The sequence below is a fragment of the Callospermophilus lateralis genome, chromosome 2, assembly GCF_048772815.1.
Source record: "Callospermophilus lateralis isolate mCalLat2 chromosome 2, mCalLat2.hap1, whole genome shotgun sequence".
Classification (NCBI taxonomy): Eukaryota; Metazoa; Chordata; class Mammalia; order Rodentia; family Sciuridae; genus Callospermophilus; species Callospermophilus lateralis.
In genome coordinates this window covers 192,119,819-192,143,012 of record NC_135306.1, presented here as the reverse complement: position 1 = coordinate 192,143,012, position 23,194 = coordinate 192,119,819, and the positions used below count along the sequence as shown (strand labels likewise).

The window sequence follows — 23,194 nt, the reverse complement described above, 5'->3', positions numbered from 1 at the left end:
AACCCTAGTGCTGGCTGATGTTTTGTTGAGGAATGGAGTCCCTAGCCCAAGTGGCAGTACATGTCCAGCCAGCTGGCCCCAGCACTGATAACATTACAATGCAAACCATGTACTACCACTCAGGGACACGTGCTGCCAGGCAACAAGTGCAGTGTGTGATTTTTACACATTCTCGGCTTGCAAATCTGCATGGGAAAGAGCCTCTAAACTAACCACTTAATAAGATGTGGTCTTCTTGAGTGTGAGCATCTCTGAGTAGTTCTCTGAAGACGGATTTGCTGAGGACCAGTGCTTCAGAGTCAAATACACAATTAAGGGCCTTAAAATAAATACAGAAAAAAAAAAAAAAAAAAAACCTTAAGGGGAAATGTGCTAGATATTATGTGCCACAGTAGTGTACTCTGTCATATTTAATCTTCACAATCACAATTTAAAGTAGATACTCATCACCATTTATAGTTGAGGAAAATGAGGCTTGGTGAGGATAGGTAATTTGCCCAATACCATACAGTTTAAAGTCTTGGCTTACCAGCTGTGTGATCCATTCCATATCTTTTTCTCATCCCCTATTTCTGATTGAAACTTAGTTTATTCTGAAAACATCACAATGAACATATTCACTGTAGCACCTTGAAAGTATCACTCTTCCTCCATTTTTAATCATTTGGGATCTTTATCATCTATTTTTATGAGTAAGTGGCTTTTTTGGTTAGGTTATGATACAAATCTGATTCACACTGCAGATATTTTCTCACAGAAAAAAATGGATACAATTTAATATATTTCATATAATAGAGCATTCAAGAATCTTCTAAACCGGGCGGCGTGGTAACGCATGCCTGTAACCCTAGGGGCTCTGGAGGCGGAGGCAGGAGGATCACCAGCTCAAAACCAGCCTCAGCAATTTATCGAGACACTAAGCAATCAGTGAGACCCTGTCTCCAATAAAATACAAAATAGGGCTAGGGATGTGGCTCAGTGGTCCAGTGCTCCTGAGTTCAATCCCTGGTACCCAACTCCCGCACCGCCCCCCCAAAAAAATAATCTCCTAAAACTCATCTACAGTGCCTCTGAAGGTTCACTGCCCATATTTCAGAAAACACCCCAGAGCCCTCATCTATTTTCCTAGGAACATATGGACCATTTTCTTTTTCTTTCTTTTTTTCCTACCATTACCCTTAATGTTGCTCTGCAACAAATATAATGACAACCCACTAAGCTCCCTGACCTGGAAATTCCTTGTTCTCCTCAGTTTCCATTAAACATACTATTCCTCTTCACCAGGATTCAAAATCAATTAAGTCCTACCACAGCCTCTGTGCCATTGGCCTCTGGATTGTACAATAGTCCCCCCTTTCCCTGATTTCAGTTAACTGCACAGGGCTGGATAAGTACAGGGTTTGACAGTCTTCAAGGTTTCAGACAACCACTGGGGTCTTGGAATGTATTTTCTGCAGATAAGGGGGACTACATTATTTAACTTGAAATAATAGAGTTACTTCATTACTATTCTCACCACTTCTCCTAAATTACAAAAACAAGAAGTAGAAAGACTTTAAGATCATATTATTCAACTCCTCTAATTTTATGGATAAAGAAATAGAAGTCTATCTTCATTTTTCCCTCTTGATTCAGTGATACAAAGTTCTTAGGCTTACTCAAATGCTAAGCTCTAAACTACAACCAAAATGCTAATTTTTTTCATACAAAGCAGGCAAAATAAATCATAGCAAAAACTGAATATTTTAAATTCCTCAGAGAACAAAAAAGGTAAGGAAAAAAGGAATTAAAGATAATTATAGATAAGAGGATTTGAATTAAACCAAAGTAGCCCTTATATATTTATAGGATTTTTCTTTCCTTTTTTCCTTTACTTAGTATTATGGGTTTTTTTTGTTTGTTTGTTTGTTTGTTTTTAATTTTTTAATATTTATTTTTCAGTTTTTGGCGGACACAACATCTTTGTTTGTATGTGGTGCTGAGGATCGAACCCCGGCCGCACGCATGCCAAGCAAGCGCGCTACCGCTTGAGCCACATCCCCAGCCCCAGTATTATGTTTTTTAAAACTTTAAAGAAGTACTCTTTTTTAAGATAGTAAATATTTCTTCATATAAATGTTGCTAAATTTAAAAATGTTTCCAGAATTTTAAGCTTTCCCCTAAAAACTCTTTTAACTTTTTAGTTTTATCAAATCACCCTACTATCTCTCTATGGACATAAATATTCTCTTTGATTCCATCTCTATTTTACCCAATCTCCTGATAGATACAAATTGCAGTATATTTAAAAAGAGAGACTGGGCTAGGATTGTGGCTCAGCGGTGGGACCCGGGTTCGATCCTCAGCACCACATAAAAATAAAGGCATTGTGTTATGTCCATTTACACCAAAAAATAAATATTTTAAAAAAAAGAGAGACTATTAGAGTTGGCAAAGAGCAGCCTGCGTCACAGCATAATATAATATGGATGCTTTCTGTATCAAGTACTCTCTCCTTTATCCCATGGGCATAAAGATCATCTTTCTTAGCTTCCCTTGCAGCTAGGCTTTACTCATGTGACTAAGTTATAAAATGTAGGCAAAACATTTTGTGGGTTTTCTAGAAGGCACTTAAATGGAACTGATTCTGCTGAGAGGTTATTTACCTTAAGGGACAGAAGGGACTCCTTCAGTTCTCATGAATCAAGAGGAAAAGAACAGAATTCCTGGTTAGGATGTTGGCACAGGAAAAGTGAAGCTGGAGGCCCAGACAGCACCTTGGAGTTCACCACACCAGCTGTGGCCAGTCTGTCTTCAGCCATTTTTTCCACAAAAGAGAAATAATGTTCTCTCTTGGCTAAACCATATTCTTTGAGATTTCTCTCTTAAATGCAGGCAAGCTTAAAATTAAATAAAGCATCTATATATTTTCCAGAAAGTATAAAAGAAGGGATCAAACCGGGCATGGTGGTGTATGCCTGTAATCCCACTGGCTCAGGAGGCTGATGCAGGAGGATCAAAAGTTCAGACTCTGCAAAGGCGAGGCGCTAAGCAACTCAATGAGACCCTGTCTTTAAAATACAAAATAGGGCTGAGGATGTGGCTCAGTGGTTGATTGCTCCAGAGTTCAATCCCGTACCAAGAAAAAAAAAAAAAAAAAGGGTGGGTGGGGTGGGGGGATGAAACTAACATGGCTGGCAAGTGTTGGCTCTGACAGCTCAGGGAACACTCATGATTCCAGGGGAATGTGCCAGGATGGGCCAGAGCACTTCCAGATACCATCCTGAAGAAGTGCACTACCATCTTCAACATTTGTTGCATCCTGAACAGGGGATTGATTCTCATTACTTGAACAATAACACTTGTATTTCTCCTGAAAGCTTGCTAAATATGTTCACATTCATTATCTCACTGAATTTATAATCAACCTAGGAGGCAAATAATGCTGGGAATAGAAATAGAGAAGAATCTGAATGATGCCAAGGTGGGAAGGGAAGACCAAAGAAACTTTCTTTTAATTCTATTTTCTTGAGATTACACAAACATGAAGCTGGGTAGCAATTTAATTTAATACTTTTTTACAATTAGAAGATCATTACTATTATTGCATTTTAAAACATCACTTAAATACAGATTTTTTTCTGGATTAATTTTGGGGTTTTTGTTTGGGGTTTTGTTTGGGTTTGCAGCTCTGGGAATCAAATACAGAGCCTCATGAACACTAAGCAAGAGTTACCACTGAGTGACATCCCTGGCCCATTACTTACAATGATGTAGCTATAAATATATTTGCACAAACCATTTCTTTTCTCTTATCAGTTACTTTCTTACTTATATTCCCATAAATAGGGTTCTAGATAAAAAGACATGCTCACTTTTATGGTTCTGGTTACATTCTAGAAAGTCTACACCAAATTATATCACCTCCAAGAAATCTTTGGAGATAGCCCCATATAAAGCTATTTGCTTTAACCAACTCAAAATATCATAATTTGCAATGCTTTAATTATAAGTAAGTCTGAACATTTAATTAGGTTTACCTGCCGCCACATAGACTTTAAAACATTTAATTTGTAAAAGCAATATATGAATATATAGGACAATACAAAAAGACATGAAGTAAAAAAAAAAACAGTAAGTTCCCTCTAAATCCAATTCCCCAGGCTATTCAATATAAATGGTTTTTATCTTCTAAAGCTAATTCTAGATGTGATCACACATACATTGCCAATGTTCATTAACTTGTGTTTTTTTTTAATAATGACATAGTACATAGAACTTTTTTTTTATTTAATACTTCTTGAACATCTTTCCATAATAACAGTTTTTGATTTTTTCCCCCAGGACTAGGGATTGAACCCAGGGGCACTCTACCACTGAGATAATTTTTTTTATTTTTAACATAGGATCTCACTAAATTGCTAAGGCTAGCCTCAAACTTACGATCACAGTTATAGGTAAACAAAATAGTCTATACTAAGGCCCAGAAATAAGAGAAAGCACTGTAAGTTCTGAAATTACAGGCTGTTCAGCACAACTGGAAAAAAACACATTGAAGACAGAACACTGCTAGATGGAGCAAAGAAACTAACTGTGCCATATGGCAAGTTTCGTATGCCATGCCATGATAATTTGAAGTGCTATTGAAAAATTTAAACCAAATATAATTTAGGTTTTAAAAAGATCACTCTGATAGAAATAAGAAAAAGAAAGGCAATGGGACTGACAGAAAACTGCTGAATCAGCCAATAAACTTATATTTTCCCTAAAAATTCACAAAGAAACTACCAGAATGACTTTGGATTAGGTAGAGGGGAATGAAAGGAGCAGAGCAGGTATGGGAGTATGAAGGACAGTAAAATGAATTGAACATTATTACCCTATGTGCATAGGTGATTACAGGACTGGTGTAAATCTACATCATGTACTCCATCTATGTATGATGTGTCAAAATGCATTCTACTCCATCTATGTATAATGGTCAAAATGCTTTCTACTCCCATGAATAACTAATTAGAACAAATAATAAAAAGTGAACCTAAAAAAATAAACTACCAGCAAAGTTGTAGGATACAAGCTCACTATACAAAATTCATTGTATTTCTACAGGTGAGAGCAATCAACTGTCCAAAAGTGGTATCCAGAATGGGCTGTCATATATTGTACTGCAATAAATTACTCACATTTATAGTGATGCTATTGCAAAGAAACCTACTGCAATGCCAGCTGTATGTTAAATGTAGCATATATAATTACAGTACATAATCCTTGATGATGATAATAAATAACTATGTTACTGATTTATGCACTTACTATACTTTTTATCTTTTCTTTCTTTTTTCCCCTTGCACTGCTAGGATTCCAACCTAAGGCTTCATCCATTCTAGGCAATTGTTCTACCACTAGCTACATCCCCAGCCATATATATATATATATATATATATATTTTTTTTTTTTTAACTGTACTTTTATATTCCTTCGACTTGTTAAAAAAAATTTTTACCTTGGGCTGGGACTGTGGCTCAGCGGTAGAACGCTCGCCTAGCATGTGCGGGGCCCTGGGTTCGATCCTCAGCACCACATAAAAATAAATAAAATAAAAGTATTGTGTCCAATTGCAAATTTAAAAAAATAAATATTTTTTTAAGTTTACCTAACATGTCTCTTGACTGCATCAAGAGGCCAAGTCTAGTGATTGACCTATTCATTTATATTTGTATAAGTACACTCTATGACTTACACAAACCTTTGCACAATAAAATTACCTGATGCATTTTTAGAACTCATCTCCATCATCTAGCAACACAAGACTGTATTTTGAAGTGTATATGTATTCCTATAGGGTTCTCTTTCTCTGAAGAACCCTAATATAATAGATATTTTAATAGTCAATAGATTTTTTTAAATATTCTTTTTAAAAATATTTTTTAGTTTTAGGTTGATAAGTAACTTTATTTTATTTTATTTTTTTTTAAGAGAGAGAGAGAGAATTTTTTAATATTTATTTTTTAGTTTTCAGCGGACACAACATCTTTGTTTGTATGTGGTGCTGAGGATCAAACCCCGGCCACACGCATGCCAGGCAAGCGCACTACTGCTCGAGCCACATCCCCAGCCCCAGAATCTTTATTTTATATTTATGTGGTGCTGAGGATCAAACCCAAGGCCTATGCATACCAGACAAGCACTCTACCATTGAGCCACAACCCCAACCCCTTAAAAATATTCTTATTGGAAGACTAGGAAGAAGGGAAGTTAAGAGAAAGGTTAAAGCTATTCACAGAATATAAAACAACAAAAGATAGAAAAGAAGGGCAAAAGAAAATTCAAGCATGAATCCATAAAGTGAAATATTTAAGTAAAAACAGTTTCAGAGATAAAGCAGAGAAAGCAGAGAAAAGACAATACCAAACAAGATTCAAAAAAACTTTTCAGGCCTGAAAAATAAGAATTTCCACATTAAAAGGGTCTCAGACAGTGAACTGAAAGAAGATCCACACCAATTTATATCTACATGAAATATCACAAGTCAGAAAGGCATTCAATCTCTCAAGAGCAACATGGAAAGTTAAGACAGTGGAGAAATGCTTTAAAAATTGCAAGAAAATTCTCTCCAACTTAAAATTTTATAACTACCTAAACTACCATTCAAGTTTGTATAAAAATATTTTCAGAGACACAATATTCCTCAAAATTTTACTTTGCATGCACCCTTTCTCAGAGAGCTACTGGAGGATTCTATTTTGCAAAAACATATATACACGGAGGTAAACACCGGCTTTAGGAAATATGGAATGTAACTTGAGAAAGACAAGTAATAAGTAGGATAAAGAATTCAGAGAATAACCACACCAGATTAGAGCAAGAGGACCAAGCAGGTAAAGAAGTAAATATATACCTAAACTACCATTTAAGTGTGTATAAAAATATTTTCAGAAATATATAAATATATATATATATATTTTTTTTTTTTCTGTATCTAAAAGAAAAGAAATTGAAGCTAATGATATAGGACACTTGATATGTTCACAGGAACTGAGAGAAAGACTTGACTGTTGGCTGGAAAGTTTAGAGATGAATGAAAGACAAGTTCAGAGAAAAACTGCACAAAAGACAGGCAATCATTAATTCCAGGAAGAAGAAAACTATGTAAAAAGGAGGAATATTATCATAGTATATTACATTATATATATAATGTATATAGTATATTACATTATATATATATATATAAATACAATAAACACTGAATATTGATTGGTTTAACCAAAAATTATAATTTTATTGGAAAACTAGGAGGTAGGAAGTTGAAAGATATAAAAGGACTAAATCTTCCTCTTCCATAAAGTCATTAGATAATATCTAAAACTGAAAAATCAAGAAGAGCAGTTTAAGCATGTTATTTTAAAATATGCAGCAAAAAATATTTTTAAACAGTAAAAAACCTTAAAATGGTCTCATCTGAGGAGTGGAACTTATTGATGAGAAGGCTGTGGGGCAAGCTATTTTTGTTATTACTGTTGTAGATCTATTTGACTTAAAATTTGGTAGCTAGGAAAAATAAACATCAAATTTAAAAAAACAACAACAATTCTCTGGACTTTCTTCTATAGCAGAAATGGAATTTTGTGCTATTTGGATCTTTCCTCCCCTTACCTATTATTTGTGACATCTTATTTTCCTAAAAGTTTGTTAATTGTGTCATCTCATTATTACTGTACAATATTTTGTACTTTTTCTTCTACCAATTTACATAGTCAGCTTTGTTCCTACTAACGTTCTTAGTTACTTCTTTTTTTCAGCCTTACTTCACGTACTTTAATGTTCTCAGAATTCTTATACTTGTTCTTGGTCAAGCCTTCTTTCTTCTTTTCCCAGTAACTAATAAAAACTTTCTTTGTTGTCCTTTTACTTCTGCTTGCCTAACTCAAGGGAGATAATCTTCATTCTAACTTCAAAGACAAAGAAGAGGTCATTAGAGAAAGATAATCAACTCCTAGATACATTTCTAAGTTTAAATATGTCTTTCACCATCTTTACTATGGTCTACCACTATTGTTCTTATAAAGCCATTCTATGACCATCTTAGAATCTGATTTCTCACTTGGGAATTCCTCCTACTGAGAAAAAAATGTTTCAAAAACAGTGAAGCCTTTGTCAATAGTAAATGTAACAATGAAAGTGATATTGTGTTAAATAGATACATAACTGAACATACTTTAAGGCTGATATATTTTTGTTAGAGCTCAGATAGTTCAAAGATCTCTTTGTAGGACCTGATTCTCATCTCCAAAACAGGCTTGCACAGCTACAATTTTTGTTTGTTTATTTGTTTGTTTGTTTGTTTTTGGTATCAGGGATTGAACCAGAAGTGCTTAAACAAACCACACACATCCCCAGCTCCCCGCCTTTTATTTTTTGAGTTAAGGTTTAGCAAAGTTGCTTAGGGCCTCACTAAATTGCTAGGGCTGGCTTAAAACTTGTGATCCTCCTGGCTCAGCCTCCAGAGCTGCTAGAATTAAAAGAGTAGGCCACCCCACTCAGTACACCTCTACCTTTGACCACAGAATTCTTCCACTTCTTCTGAAAATGTGTCCACAGTTGTTACTCATTCTTTTCTTCTCTTGGATCTTCCCTGTCTCCCTACACATATACGATCTCCTTTCCTTCAACATATTCAAGTCTCTCCCATCTAAAAACTAAAAAAATAAAACTCTCCCTCCCTTCTCTTGCTATCTCCTCTCCTCAAAATTAGCCAAACTTCTTGGAATGAATCTAGCCTAGCTTCCAGGCAAATCAGGCATCCCGCATATTATGACAGAAATCTCTCCTCAGCACTTTACCTGCAACCTCCTATAGCTCTTACCTTCTTCAACCTCTCTGAGAGGGCAGATCCCACTGAACATTCCCTCCATCTTGAAACTCCCCTTCCCTGGTTTCTGTGGCACTGTTCTTTCCTGATTCTCCTCTATCTCTTAGCAGTCAATCTCAGTCTAGGAAGAAAATATATTTATTTCCTGTAAAATTATTTGGTGACAGGTCTTAGGTTTTTATGATAAGTCTATACCCTGAAAAGAATGGAAAAAATAAAACAGAAGCAACCAAGCTCAGTGGTGGTAGGAGGTAGAAATATGGAGAATAGGGACATGGGATAAAATATCTTTCCACTTCAAGAGGTAGAGGTAGAAGAGAAAAAGCCAAATACCCACCGATACATCTGTGCTTTGCTTTAGAATAAGGACAAGCAGCTACCAATAACATTTCTTGAGTAGGAGAAACATCTCCACTGTATATAACCAGGTATGGTAGATTGTACCCCGCAAAATCTGTGCTCCCATTCTTCTTGTACACAATTGTCTAATTGGACTTCAATTCCCAGACTCCTCTGCAGTTAGCAGGGGCCTTATACTGACTTCTCACCTATAAAATGTGAGCACAAGTGATATTTACAACTTTTGTTTCACTTGCTTAAGGGTCCTTGCCTTGGACTCACACATTCCTCTTTTCATGGGGAAAAAAAAACAAACAAACTCTTTTCATTGTTTTCCAAGTGGCTATAATTGAGCCATCCTTGGAAACCATATATTTTATTTTATTATTATTATTTTATTTGTTTTTTTAGATATAGATGACAATAGAGTGCATTTTGGCAGATTATACACACATGGAGTATAACTTTTCTAACTCGGATCCTATTCTTGTGGTTGCACATCATGCAGAAACCATATATTTTAAATAGCTTGCCCAACTAGCCTGAAATCCTATGACTGCCTATGATAAATCTTGGCTTGGCTTGCACATCCTGGATTTAGGTTAAGTAAAAGAACAATAAAGTTCTTTCTTTTGTAAGCTACTGTACCAGGGTGGATGGACCAGGATGAAGTAAGGATGGATCTTTTTTATAACAGCAGCTTGACCCTCACCCTAACTAATCCCCTAAGAGATAAACCACACAAAACTAAGTGAGGTGCCAAAGTTTAGGAGACCTCAGTGGCTCACAAACCTAGTACAAAATGTAAGTCTGGAGGGAGAGGCATTATGAGTATGAAGGGGGTCTTATCATTAATAACTACAAAGTCATCAGACACTGTGGCACACGCTTGTAATCCCAGTTACTTGGGAGACTGAGGCAGGAGGATCATGAGTTTGATGTCAACCTGGGCAATTTAGCAATACCCTGTCTCAAAATAAAATATAAAAAGGATTGGGATTGCATTCAGAAGTAGAACACTTAATCTAAGGTGATTCTCTCTCCATGGGGCCAACTAGTGCCTCTCTCAGGAAAGTAGCAACTTGGAAGAAAACTTGTCATGCCTAAGGTCTTTGGGAAACAGAGGATACTTGATTTCTGTTGCCTTCCTTTGGCTGCCTACATGCATATTTACATCCCTCTGGATGGATCAATTCACAACATCCTCAATTCCCAGGCTAAATTTGCCATCTTTCTTTCTTTCTTTCTTTCTTTTTTTTTTCATCTTTCTTGTCATAGGCCAAAGGCATTGATGTGCAGCAAGTTTCTTTAGTCATCAACTATGACTTTCCCACCAACAAGGAAAACTACATCCACAGAATTGGTGGAGGTGGGTGTTTTGGCTGAAAGGTGTGGCTATTTACATGGTAAAAGAGGAAGACAAGATGACTCTTGAAGATACTGAGACCTTCTACAACACCTCCATGAAGAGATGCCCCTCAATGTTGCTGACCTCATCTGAGAGGGGCTGTCCTGCTACCTACCTCCAGCCAGGGCTCAATCCTGGGGGCTAAGGAGCAGCTGGAAGGGGGAGGGAAGGGATCCAGTGGATGGACATCTTGTTATTTTATTTTCTTTTTCTTTGAATAAATGCCTCTTTTTGAGAGAAGAAGAAGAAGGGGGGAGGGGGAGGGGGAGGAGGAGGAGGAGGAGGAGAAGTAGAGCCCTTACCTAGAGTATGCCAGGCTCTAGGTTCAATCCCCAGCACTAAAACAAACCAAAACTATGAGGTGGAATTTAACTAAAATTGATTGGCCCTTAAACCATTAAATTTGGAATCATAAAAATTAGAATCAAATCTTACCTCCACCAATTGCTATCTGCATACAAGTAGAAAAATTTACTTAAGTTTTTTGAGTCCTCTTTCCTCCTATGCATAATAAAAATAACATGTTCTCTCATGGGTAAATGTCATAACATATCTATGCACAGTATAATAAACTGTGTCTAAAATACCAACACTGCATGATGGAGAAAATGTTTAATTATGTATTTATATAATTAGTTATATATAATAATTTTATATATATATATATATATATATATATATATATATCTCCAAAGAATCTAAGGAACCTATAATATATTCTGTGAAAATTGTTGTTAAATTTAAGCTCTGATACACTTAAATCCTCATTGAACTTAAAAGGAAAAAGGATCCTTAGAAATAACAGGACCTGGGGCTGGGGTTGTGGTTCAGTGGTAGAGCGCTCACCTCACACATGCGAGGCACTTCGTTTGATCCTCAGCACCACATAAAAATAAATAAAATAAAGATATTCTGTCCAATTACAATTAAAAATTTTAAAAAATATTTAAAAAAAGAAATAACAGGAACTGAAAAAAAGCAAAGCAGCTAAAAACACTGGCTATAGATAACTTAATTCAAACTTCAGCTCCACACATATTAGCTCAGCAGCCATGGGCAAATTACATAATCTAAATCTTGCTTTCCTCAAGGAAAAGTAGGATCAGTCTGGTGCCTCCTCACAAATCTGTTGTGAGGGCTGAATGAGACTGCTGTCTGCTTCATCCTCTTGGATTAGAGAATGAATCAAGCTGGCACACTAAGAACATCTAGTTGAACCCATATTCCACTTAAGACAGTATTGGAGCAGCTGTGCTACTAGAAATTGAGATATTATCTGTGTGCATATGTGTTTTTGGGGGGGTTGTCTGTGTTTTGGGTGCTGGGGATAACCCATGTCTAATTAAGAGACAGGTCCCTGCCTGAGGATTTAGAATCTAAATGAAATAGCCTTTCTCTTTTTTGTGTCACTTACTAGAAAACAAAATTTGAGAAATGAAGTTACTTACCTAAATGCTATTAACCTCAGAAACAAAAGATGAAATTCTGAACTTGTAAAATTACCTAAGGAGTCTTCTCAAGTTTTTCTACCTAAAATCTTGTGAAAATATCAACAAAAATGGACAAAGAGATGTCAGTGATAATTCTGTCATTTAAAAATACAAATTGTGGGGCTGAGGTTGTGGCTCAGTAGTAGAGCACTTGCCTAGCACATGTGAGGCACTGGGTTTGATCCTCAGCACCACATAAAAATGAATAAATAAAACAAAGGTAGACATACATGGAGTAAACTTATTTAAAAAAATTCAAAGTGTGCTGGGTGCAGTGGTGCATGCCTGTAATCCCAGAAACTAAGGAGGTTGAGGAAGGAGGATGGCAAGTTTGAGGCCAGCCTCAGTAATTTAGCAAGGACCTGTCTCAAAGTAAAAAATTAAAAAGGGGGTGGGAGTAGTTCAGTGGTAGAGCAACCCTGGGTTCAATCCCTAGTAGTGCGTATACACACACACACACACACACACACACACACACACACAGGGACTCCTTCCACCTTTGCTCTTTCAGTAAATGTGTATGTGTTTGTGTATTTGTGTGTGTGTGTATGTGTGTGTGTGTGTGTGTGTGTGTGTGTAGTTTACTGGTATCCCTTCTTCTCTGACAATAATAGCCAGAGTTGTTTTTATTACTTGGATTCCTTTGAAAACTTTCCAGTTGGGCAGCCTGATGTCAATAATAGTTATTTTCTCTTACCATACTAGGAAAGATAAGAAAAAGTTCACAAAGTGAGACAAATCAACTACTTCTTTTCCTTGTAAGCTTGTTTCTGCTTTAGAAATATGAGATCAAAAATAAATATTTACTGAAAGAGCAAAGGTTGAAATAGTCCCTACTCCAGACATGGCAACAAAGATTAGCAAGACTCCAGAAGCTATTTATAGGCATAACCTTGAAGAGAAAAAAAAAAAAAAAAAAAGCCATGGCAATTCTCCCTGAAGATTTAATCTATTTTCTTCACCTATGTATTCCCCATCCTCTACCATGACAGCCCTTGAAGACAAGCCAAAAGACCGCACATGTGAGACTATAGGGTAATCATTTGTCTAAATGGCAGGTTTGATCGTTTATAGACTATCAAGAAAGATAATCAATTATAGGTCTCATTAAATAGTTTACTTTCAAGATACTTGACATATATTAATTAATTCATCTTCTCAACCCTCTGTGAGGTAGCTTTTATCAACTCCACTTGTTGGGGAAATTTGATCAAGGAGAATAATGATAATATTTTCTATTTATGAAACACCTTTCCTATAAAGAACTACAGTTTATCTTCTCAGTCATCTCACATTCCTCTGAGGTAGGTGGCAATATTTCCCTTTCCATTTTTCTAGGCAAAACGCTATGGCACAAGGAGCATAATAACTTACTCACATAGTAACCCTCAACTTTGTCCATTACTAGACCACACTGCTGGGACTAACACTAGACGGCAGACGCAAGCCTGAACCGCACGTAACTCTAGAGTACTGAGCTTCCAGGTTGCTCCACAGCCATCTTTCAGCGCATCACATTCCAAAAAGGACTGGGGTTTCTCAGGTTGTTTAAGCTCCTGTGTTTATAAAGCATAGTGTTATCACTTCTCTAAATTGGACTCTTTCAGTTTTGTCTAGATGCCCAAAAGCTAGGTTATTTTTTGTTTACTGTCTGTGCATTAGCATCGTAAATGATGTCATCAGGAATATACAAAACTCTGAGACCACGCTGCAGGGCCCAAACAAGCAACTCACTTAGGGAGAGGGCATTTCTTCTTTCCTTTTTATTTTTTTGTGTTTTTTAAGTAGCTAACACACAAAAAGATGACTCATTAAGCCCAAAGGAGGTGACTATGCTTCTTGTGTAGCTTCCACAAAGGGACCTGAGTGGCAGCATAAGGCCTCCTCTTCTGTGCATTTTCCTTCAGGCAGAATGTGCATTTGTGTGGCTACGTACACAATTATAATCTCCCTTGAAAGGCAATTCCTTCCATATGACAGGCTGAACAGTGGCCTGAGTGCTAGCCTCATGTGGCCCATGCAGTTAACATGCTGAAATACCAGACACATTTAATCTCTCCTTTTTGAAAAACTAAGATGGGACACAAGAAGCAAGCTGGAAAGAGCTCCACATGGAGAGAAAGGAGGCCGGCCCAAGTGCCCACACTCACTTTCTCATGGGCTGAATTTCTTTGTGTGTTGCCTCCTTATGTGTCAATTTGCAGCACTTTGGGGCATGAGAACCATGGAGCCGAGTGGTTCTGGCAGCCTCTTCATTTGACAAGTAAAGCCAAAGACATGTGACCTTTGGTACATTTCACATTCAAAGTGTTATTGTTTCAAACATGCCTATTTTAAAATATATAATTTTCCCATTTAGAGCACGTCGTATGTACGTTGGCCACAGGAGGAATTCTGCCACAGGATTTTTTTTTTTTTTTTTAAGGCAATGGGTCCTATTGAGACCTATCCCTGCCAGATACCTGTTTACTGGAGGCCAAGGGGGTTATCCCAGGTGAGAGAAGTATGAATTTAGCAAATACCTGATATGAAGTCCTGGGGCACAAGCAGATTTCTGTCTGAGATTACAGAAACTGAATCTTGTGTTTTATCACAATTACCTGTAATCTCAGGGCCAGATAATAGTATTAGCAAGACCTTGAGCTACACAATAGGACAGCTGGAAAAAAGGCTCTTACTCTCTCCAAAGAACAGTGCTTTTAAAAGCTAATTCAATGAAGAAAAAGAAAGGGCTCTGAAAGTGCCTTTTCAAACAATATTTACTTTTACTGGGTTCCTGCTAATCAAACAAAAGTTAGTCAAAAGCTTTTATGAAAAATACATTTGATGATTTCAGCAGTAATTGCTTTGTTTAAAGAAAGGTGCTTAAGAAAAAACATAGCTAATGGGATCAGTAATTTGGTAAGTTCAGATGTGTTTGGGAAAATCCCTCCTCTCTTTGATAAATCATTAAAATTCTGCTCAGATAAATGTGTTTTGACTTGAAATTCCAATCATAGAATGAGCTATTTCCTAAGGCTGCTAGGGAAGTGGTACAAGGGTGATACCAGCACAGAAGAGGTCCTGGGGATTAGTTTACAAGGGTAATTCCACTCTTAATCAAAGCATACCACTCTGCCCAAAGGACAGGATCTCACAGAGACACCCCAAAATTGCATAAAATTTCCTTCCTTCTTAAAATACCAGTTTTTGAAAAATGGATTAAATCTTACTCTTGTTCTACCAAAAGGTAAAAACTATGGTATCACCAAGAAATTAACCTTAGGTACAGAGTTTAAATCCAAAAGGATCCAGGGCAGATTTGAATCAATCGTCCATTTTTTTTCAACCATGAAAGTGGAGAAAAAACATAGTGTCTCTCACATGGTAGGAATTCAAGAACTATTTGTTAAACTGGATTCTTTCCCTCCATTTATTTTAAAATTTATTCTGCTATTTAAAACAGACCATTCATTCAACAATCGAGCACTTCACTTGGACCAACACTGTGCTAGATTTTAGAGATACTAGGAAAAAAAGCCTGCCCTCATGGCTGACATACTAAGAAGAAATAGACAATAACCAAGTAGCCAAGTAGAAAAACAAGGTAACTGTGGTACGTGGCTGCAGCTACAGACAGGATGATGAACTAGAGGGGCTAACACAGCATGTCTCTTCTGCTCTGCCATTATTACTTTCTTTAAACTTCAATTACTTATTCAGCCTCCTAGAGTCATTCACTAAGCAAATATTGTATTTGTGCAAAAAACAATGATCCTAATGTTCAGACAATATTTGAAGGAAAGATTTTAAGATTACTTGCATGTATAAATGATAAGCAAGGTCAAAAATTTAAAGAGCTACTTTTGGAATAACACAGAAATCACCCTGCAATTTATTTTGGAGAAATGGGAGTGGCCAAGAGTCAGGAACTCATTTGTTCTCCCCACACCCCAACAAAAAGCTTGAAGAGCCTACAGAGTCCTTGGAAAGGTGAAATAAAGAGAAGTCTAAGCTGAACTTTCAGAACAACTCCCAAAGGGCACACTCCAGCACTGGGCCACCAGGGGAACTGCTGCCCCTACCATGATAGAGAAGTTGCTGACCAAACTTGGAAAGAGCCAAGAGAGCTGCTGGCTCCAGAGCCATACAGCTCACACACTCCATATTGGCATCTCTGTGTATGGCCATTTAAGAATATGTCTTGTCTCCCACGTATGGCATGTTTCTCATGGTAAAAGGCCCCTTACATTCAGGCCTTGCTTTATATAGAGGGAAGGAAAGGAAAGGAAAATAAGGAGCAGGGAAGAAGAAAGAGATGGTTCTGTGAACAAGTTCATAACTATTTTAAAGTGATTAGTTTCACATATCATAAATCCAGTTTCCAACGATTTTGGAAATTATATTTATATTTATATTTTAGGGGCTGGGTTGTGGCTCAGCGGTAGATAGCTCGCCTAGCACATGTGAGGCCCTGGGTTCGATCCTCAGCACCACATAAATAAAATAAAGATATTGTGTCCAACTACAACTAAAAAATAAATATTTTTTAATCTATATTTTATCTCATTTCCTTCTGCAACAACCCCAACACTTTTAGGTCCTAAAAAGATTTCTGCTAATTTACTGCTTATTAATTAGCAATGTTTCCTAGGACACAATTGGGTTTGGAAAGTTCACTAATGATATTAAAACAAAAATAAGTTTATAGGGATCCATCCAAAAGCAAAAAATTAAAGTTGTGTCTAGCAGTCAGACTAGTAAATTTCATGTGTCATCATATCAACAAAGAAAAAAAATAAGAGTAGCAACACTTAAAAGAGTTATCCATCTGGAAAGAGTTCCATGTCAGAACGTTTGCCAAGACTTAAAGAAACTATCATGGCTGGCAGGGACTATACCAGTGACTGCTAGATGTACCTTAGTCCAGGTACTCTGAGAGCAGACATCAAAACAGGATCAGATACGCAAAAGACATACTGGGGGAAAGGCCCTTGACAGAAAATGAGAAAAGAGCCAAGGAGCCTAGAAAAGCTAAAAGACACATGCAGGTCTGACCCTAGGTAAAGAAGAAAGAAGGGCGGAGGGTCTTGGCAGTGCAGTGGGAAGGAGTCTTCAATGAAGTCAAAGTTGGCCACATCTTCTAGAAGTGGTTCTGTCCTGTCTAATCATTGACTGGAAATAGCCTGTGGGAAGTATGACCTCGGTGTGAACAAGTGTTAAAGGGGGGTTGGAGTCAATTTCTCTCTACTCCTTGTAGTAAGAAACTAAGAGGCATATTTTTGTGGTGACCACAGATATATAACATATTTTTATAAAATCATACTAATAGTAATAGCAGTTAATATTTATTGAGCACCTACACAGGTGCCCTAAAAGGATGATATTTTACTCTTTGTGTACTTTCTTTTTACAATGTAGATACAACATGGCAGCTGGGTTGTGTACTAAATATTCATATGCATGAGTTAAGTTCTACTATTATCCACATTTTGCAGATGTGGAAGCCAAGGCACAGAGAGGTTAAGTAACTTCTTCAAGGTCACACAGCTATCTAAAGTACACAAATTATTGTCAATACAATTATTTCAGAGGTTTAGAAGTTATCTTTCTTACTGTCTGCCTGAGAGACAAGTCCAGTGACAAGAGTGAATTGGAATTTTAATATTCCCTGATCTATCCTGATTCCTAGTTTGCCCCCTCATGGCAGAAATGTTAAGTGAAGCCCTTTGGAGTCAACTGAACTTAATCCAGGATCCAGGTATAGGTTAATATAATAGTTCAACGCCCCATTTTTTGAAGATGCTCAAAGTATTTATAGCACAGAGTTTAATCATGAGCTTGAATCAGACTTCTGGATTAGAAATCTGTTTCTATCCCTTACTACCTAGCTATTTAGTATCTTAGTGCTGTAGTATCTTCATCTGAAAATGGCAACAACAAATGAAACTATCTTCATGTGTATAAATATATATAGCACTGAAGATGGTACCTGGTGTAAGTTCTTAATAAGTCCTACTTGTTGCTGTTAGCTACTCACATTTGGGTACCCTAAGGCCAGATTATTCATGTTCCATTTAGCATATATGTATGAAGTATTTATATTGTGAAAGAACAGTATAAAATGATGAAAAGGTCATTCCTCATTTAAGAAACTTATTTGAAACTAGTGAACTATTCAAGAGTTCCATCCTTAACAGAAAAAGAAAAACCCCCATCCTTTAGGCCAATAGTTGATTTTATTTGTTTGTTTTTATCTTTTTGGTGGCAAGGAAAAAGCACAGGCTATGGAATCTGACAAACCTAGGTTTGAATCCCTGCTTTACAATCTAACATTGCTTATGTGACCACGTGCAAATAAATGTCTTTCCAAACCTCAGTTTCCTTGTTTGTAAAATGTGATACTAATAATAATTAAATGGTGCTAATAATAGTACTTATTTCATATGGTAGTTGCAAAGGTTAAACAAAATAAAACACAGTGCCCGTCATATACAGAGAGTGCAAAAAGTATAGCTAAAAAACAGAAAATAATAATCTAAAAAAGAAACAATTTTTAAAAGCTCAAACAAAACAAAAAGAAAAAAACACAAAAAGTAGAAAAATAACAAACTATAGCTTTAAAAAACCCTACCCAATTATTGTGATTCCTCTAACTGCACAGACCCCAAAGGAGAAGAACCATCTGGTCTCCTCAAGGTATCTGTTATGCCAACCAACTCCCAACCTGAATGAGAATGAGCAGGTTCCATGGAAACAGAGAAGCCAGCTGGGAGGGTAAGTGAAAGTGTGCACTTCACCAGATTAGGTGGAGTCAAAAATAAATCTCACACCCTCTTGCTTATACTCAGGTCAGCACGTAGGTAGTGTATTTTGCAAACCTAGGGCCAGAACAGGCTGCCCTTCAGCTCTAGAGAGTTCTCCACACCCAATCAGATTCACAGACACACCTCAGCCTCTGGCAGAAGCTTCCACTAAGTAGCTTCATGAGGCTGGAACTCTTTCATGGATCTTACACAAAAGGTTCTATACTTATGTCCTTACCAGACTCCTCTCTCTCTCATCAGGCCTGGGCATTAATACAATTTTTATCCCTCCATTCTGATGACTGCAGGCATGAACATTACTGAGCTGTTCTTCAATGATAATCTTCAAATCCTAAACCATTTCAGGCCATGGTTACAGGTTCCTATTCCACAAAGTCAGTGGGGAAAGGATCAGTTTACCCAATATGATGAAAGATTGTTTTCATCACTAAGACAAAAAGCCAAGTACAATCCCTGATTAGCAGGAAGAAAGGGAGACCATAGCTTGATAGTCATTGTATAGGTATCCCTGTAATTTATACATAATCCTAAACAGAGATTCTGGATGCACTTACCAAGGGCTACTCAACTTTACCTTTTCTGTTTCACTGAATGCCAAGGGCTTTTCTATCTCTGCAATTTTCTTTGCTCTTTACGTATTTTCTTCCCTAAGCCCTATACACATGCAACTGACTTTATAATTTGTAAAAACAAAATAAAGACAAATTTTAAAACCCACAAGCATTTAAATTTTTAAAGCAGGAAGTAGAATCTAATCTATAGGAAGTGGGGTTTTTAGTTTAATTTTGTTTTTTGAGTTTTTGAGATGGGGTCTCACTGTGTGTAGCCCAGGCTCACCTTGAACTCAAGATCTTCCTTCTTCAGGTTTAGGGAGTGGTTTTAAATGGTCATTAAATTGAGGGTGAATGTTTCAAAACAGTATGCCACTAAGAGAGACCAAATTGTAACAGACAGGGGTTGTTCTCAACTAAAAACAATGCAATTTAGCTGATGAACCACATGGGAGCCAGCCAGCGGCATAACTCTTCTAAGGGCACAATGATGTACTGACAGTTAGGACAGGGAGTTAAGACACTTGAAACTTAACTGCCTTTTTAAAGGCTAAAGGAATTTGTCTAGGATTCCAATATTAGGTGGGTGGTTGGACTCCATGAACACAGAAACTTTCAACCAACCTAAGACATTGATTCTGTTTGTAGATTCATTATCAACATTGCTATTGATTTAGTGTTCTGCCTAAGCCACCTAGGAAAAAATCACCAACTTCTGCTCACCAAAGCACCAGTATATCAAATACACCAAGTCACTCAAAGAGCAAACATCCAAGGAGCTGAACAGTATACTGCTAGGCTTTATTTCACAGGTTCATTGAGTACTGGGTAAATGAGATTAAATATACAAAATCCTTAGCAAAAGTCGAAGTATTGCTAGACACTGATATTGTTATGCATTGGATGCAAAAGTATCTGTGATATTAACTATTCCCATTTTGCTGATTAATAGATGTGATCAGGGGCTGGGGCTGTGACTCAGCAGTAGCACACTTGCCTAGCATGTGCGAGGCACTGGATTCAATTCTCAGCAACACATAAAAATAAAAAAAAATAAAGGTCTATCAATAACTAAAAATTTTTTAAAAAAAAATAGATGTGATCAGTCTCTTAAGCTATCTCTCCCTTCACCCCTCTTTCTCAATGTGTTTATGTGTATATATTCATATGTGTATATGAATCTTTCAAAGACCAAAACTTAAACTTGGTAAAAAAAAATTCAACTTCATAAAAGAAATGCACATTAAATATCCCCTGAGTATGTCATTTAACAGACTGAAAATAAATCCCAAAGTTTTGTCTGTTTCACTGGCCAGATTGTGAGGAAGCAGGCATTATGTTACACTGTTGGTGGCAGTATAAAATGGTACATCCCCTGTAAAAGGCAATTTGGCAATATAAATATTTCAAATGTATTGCACTTGACCTACCAACTCCACTTGTGAAATTCATTCTTATAGACATACTTATGAAGAAACAAAACTGCAGGTTTATTCATTGAGGCATTTTTAGTAATGATAAAAGGATAAAAAACAATTCATTATCTACTAATGAGGAATTGGTTAAATAAATTAGTCAAATACTATGTAGCTAAAAATAAATTTTAAAGAACAAGGAAGCTCTCTGTTGATACCAAAATAACTGAGACATATTTTAAAGTAGGCACTATATGCTCCTTTATGAACCTAATAAACTCTAGAAAGCTAGAAAGATACACAGGAAACCAATAATACTGTTTACTTCAGGAGTCCGGGTGTCTGAGGATGGCTGAGAACATGGCAGACTGGAGGAAAAAAGCTAGAAGAGACTTTTACTATAAACACTGGGATAGGTTGAACTCAGGAGCACTATATGACTGGGCTACATCCCTGGTCCTATTTTTTTATCTTGAGACAAGGTCTTAATCAGTTGCCTCGGTTGGCCTTGAATTTGAGGTCCTCTTGTCTCAGCCTCCTGAGTAACTGGGATTATAGGTGTGTGCCACAGCAACTGGGTGTGATTTTTTTGAATCAAGTTTCCATATTACCAATTCAAAAATCTTATCCAAGATTGGTTTTCATTAATAAATGTGTATGATACATGCATACAATGGAATATTATTCAGCAACACAAAGAAGTGAGCTGTCAAGCCACAAAAAGACACAGAGAAGCTTTAAATGCCTGTTGGTAAGAGAAAGAAGGCCATCTGAAAAGTTTATACACTGCAGTCCTCCAAAAGTACGATATTTTGGAAGAGGCAAAACTTTAGAGACAGTAAGATGATCACTGGTTGCCAAAAGATAGGGACAGGGAAAGGATGAACACATGAAGCACAGAGCACTTTTATGGCAACAAAACTATTCTGTGTGAATACATGACATTATGAATCTGTCAAAACCCAAAGAACTTACAACACAAAGAGAGAAGCCCAACATAAACTTTTGTTTATGTTACTAATAATGTATTATATCAGTTTATCAACTGTAAAAAATGTACTACACTAATGCAAGATGTTAGTAATAGAAGAAACTGAATGGGAGTGGGTAAAACAAGGAACTCTATTATCTGCTCAGTTTTCTGGAAGTTTAAAACTCTTCTAAAATTTAAGCCTATTTATCTCTGAGACATATTTAAAAAGTAGGCACTATATGCTCCTGCTAGGCTTTATTTCACAGGTTCATTGAGTACTGGGTAAATGAAATTAAATACACAAAATCCTTAGCAAAAGTCTAGACACTGATATTGTTATGCATTGGATGCAAAAGTATCTGTGATATTAACTATAAAAAATGCATGTCTGTATGTACATGTGTGTGTTTCGTGCAGCAAATGCTTTATACACTAAATGTGCTAAAGCACTGCACTGCAACTACAACGTTAGCTCAAGAGTTAAGTCATAGGTAAATCAGGTTCTGATCCTAGCACTACCGTTTCTAGCTGTGTGGTCTTATTTATGCAAGTTACCTCTTCAGTCTTAATTTCACCATCTGCAAAATGGAAGAAAACATAATTTCTTCTAGTGCTGTTGGGAAGTTTCAAAGAATACTGCACGTAAAACACTCCGCATAGTGCCTAATGTAAAAGAAAAGCTAAACTTGTTAGCTGCCACTGTAACGGTAAAATGATTATTCATGGAATGACTGACAGGACCCTTCAGGTTCCAAGGTTACTTACTCCACTACCAGCAGATCAATACTACCCCAACGTGTCCCTCTTTGAACACAATCCACCCCGTAAGCTTTACTCCCCAGCTGCAGTTTTCCCTCCCCGTTAGGCCTTACATTACACGCTCAGGCCCTGGAACCCCAGTTTCCCCGCCCCTTCCCATCCCACCCGGACCTGTTCCCACTCAGACCCCGCCTCCTCCCCACACCCTGGCCTAATTCGTCTTCACTTTCCTTCCCCAAAGTTGAAGGAAGCGCCTACCCAGATACTCGTAGTCGGGTAGGGCTAGGCGCTCGGGACTCAGCATCCTTTGACCCGGGTACCTTCCAAGCTCCAGCTCTCTGGCTTCCGGAACCCAGGTTGCACTCTCTCTCGGTTGCCATGGCACCCGTGGCGGGAGGCAAAACGGGAGGCGGAGGGGGTGTAACTCCAACAGTCTCCGGGGCGCAACGCTGAGTCCGCCACGAAAGTTCCGCAAGCAGTCACTTCGCGGGGGCCGAGGTTTCGTTGGACACGGTTCTTGCGGACTTGGTTTTAAAATCTGAGATGGAGAGTCCTTTGAATCTGTCATATTTTCTGATGTCAAAGAATTACTGTCAGCCATCCAT

General features: G+C 37.2%; 1 protein-coding gene and 1 non-coding gene across 3 annotated transcripts in view; one reads left to right on the top strand and one right to left on the bottom strand.

The window, feature by feature from the left end:
- Window positions 1–22,946, bottom strand: part of Cstpp1 (centriolar satellite-associated tubulin polyglutamylase complex regulator 1) — a 180,153-nt gene extending 157,207 nt beyond the window's left edge. For both annotated transcript variants that reach the window (XM_076847139.2, XM_076847140.2), the window contains exon 1: window positions 22,848–22,946. In XM_076847139.2, the coding sequence (XP_076703254.2) occupies window positions 22,848–22,893 (46 nt within the window). In that variant the 5' untranslated portion in view covers window positions 22,894–22,946. The remainder of the gene's footprint in view (window positions 1–22,847) is intronic.
- LOC143393246 (small nucleolar RNA SNORA67) lies at window positions 10,211–10,353 on the top strand. The gene has a single exon (XR_013090546.1). It is a non-coding gene; the product is annotated as a small nucleolar RNA SNORA67 (small nucleolar RNA).
- Window positions 22,947–23,194: the final 248 nt, after the last annotated feature.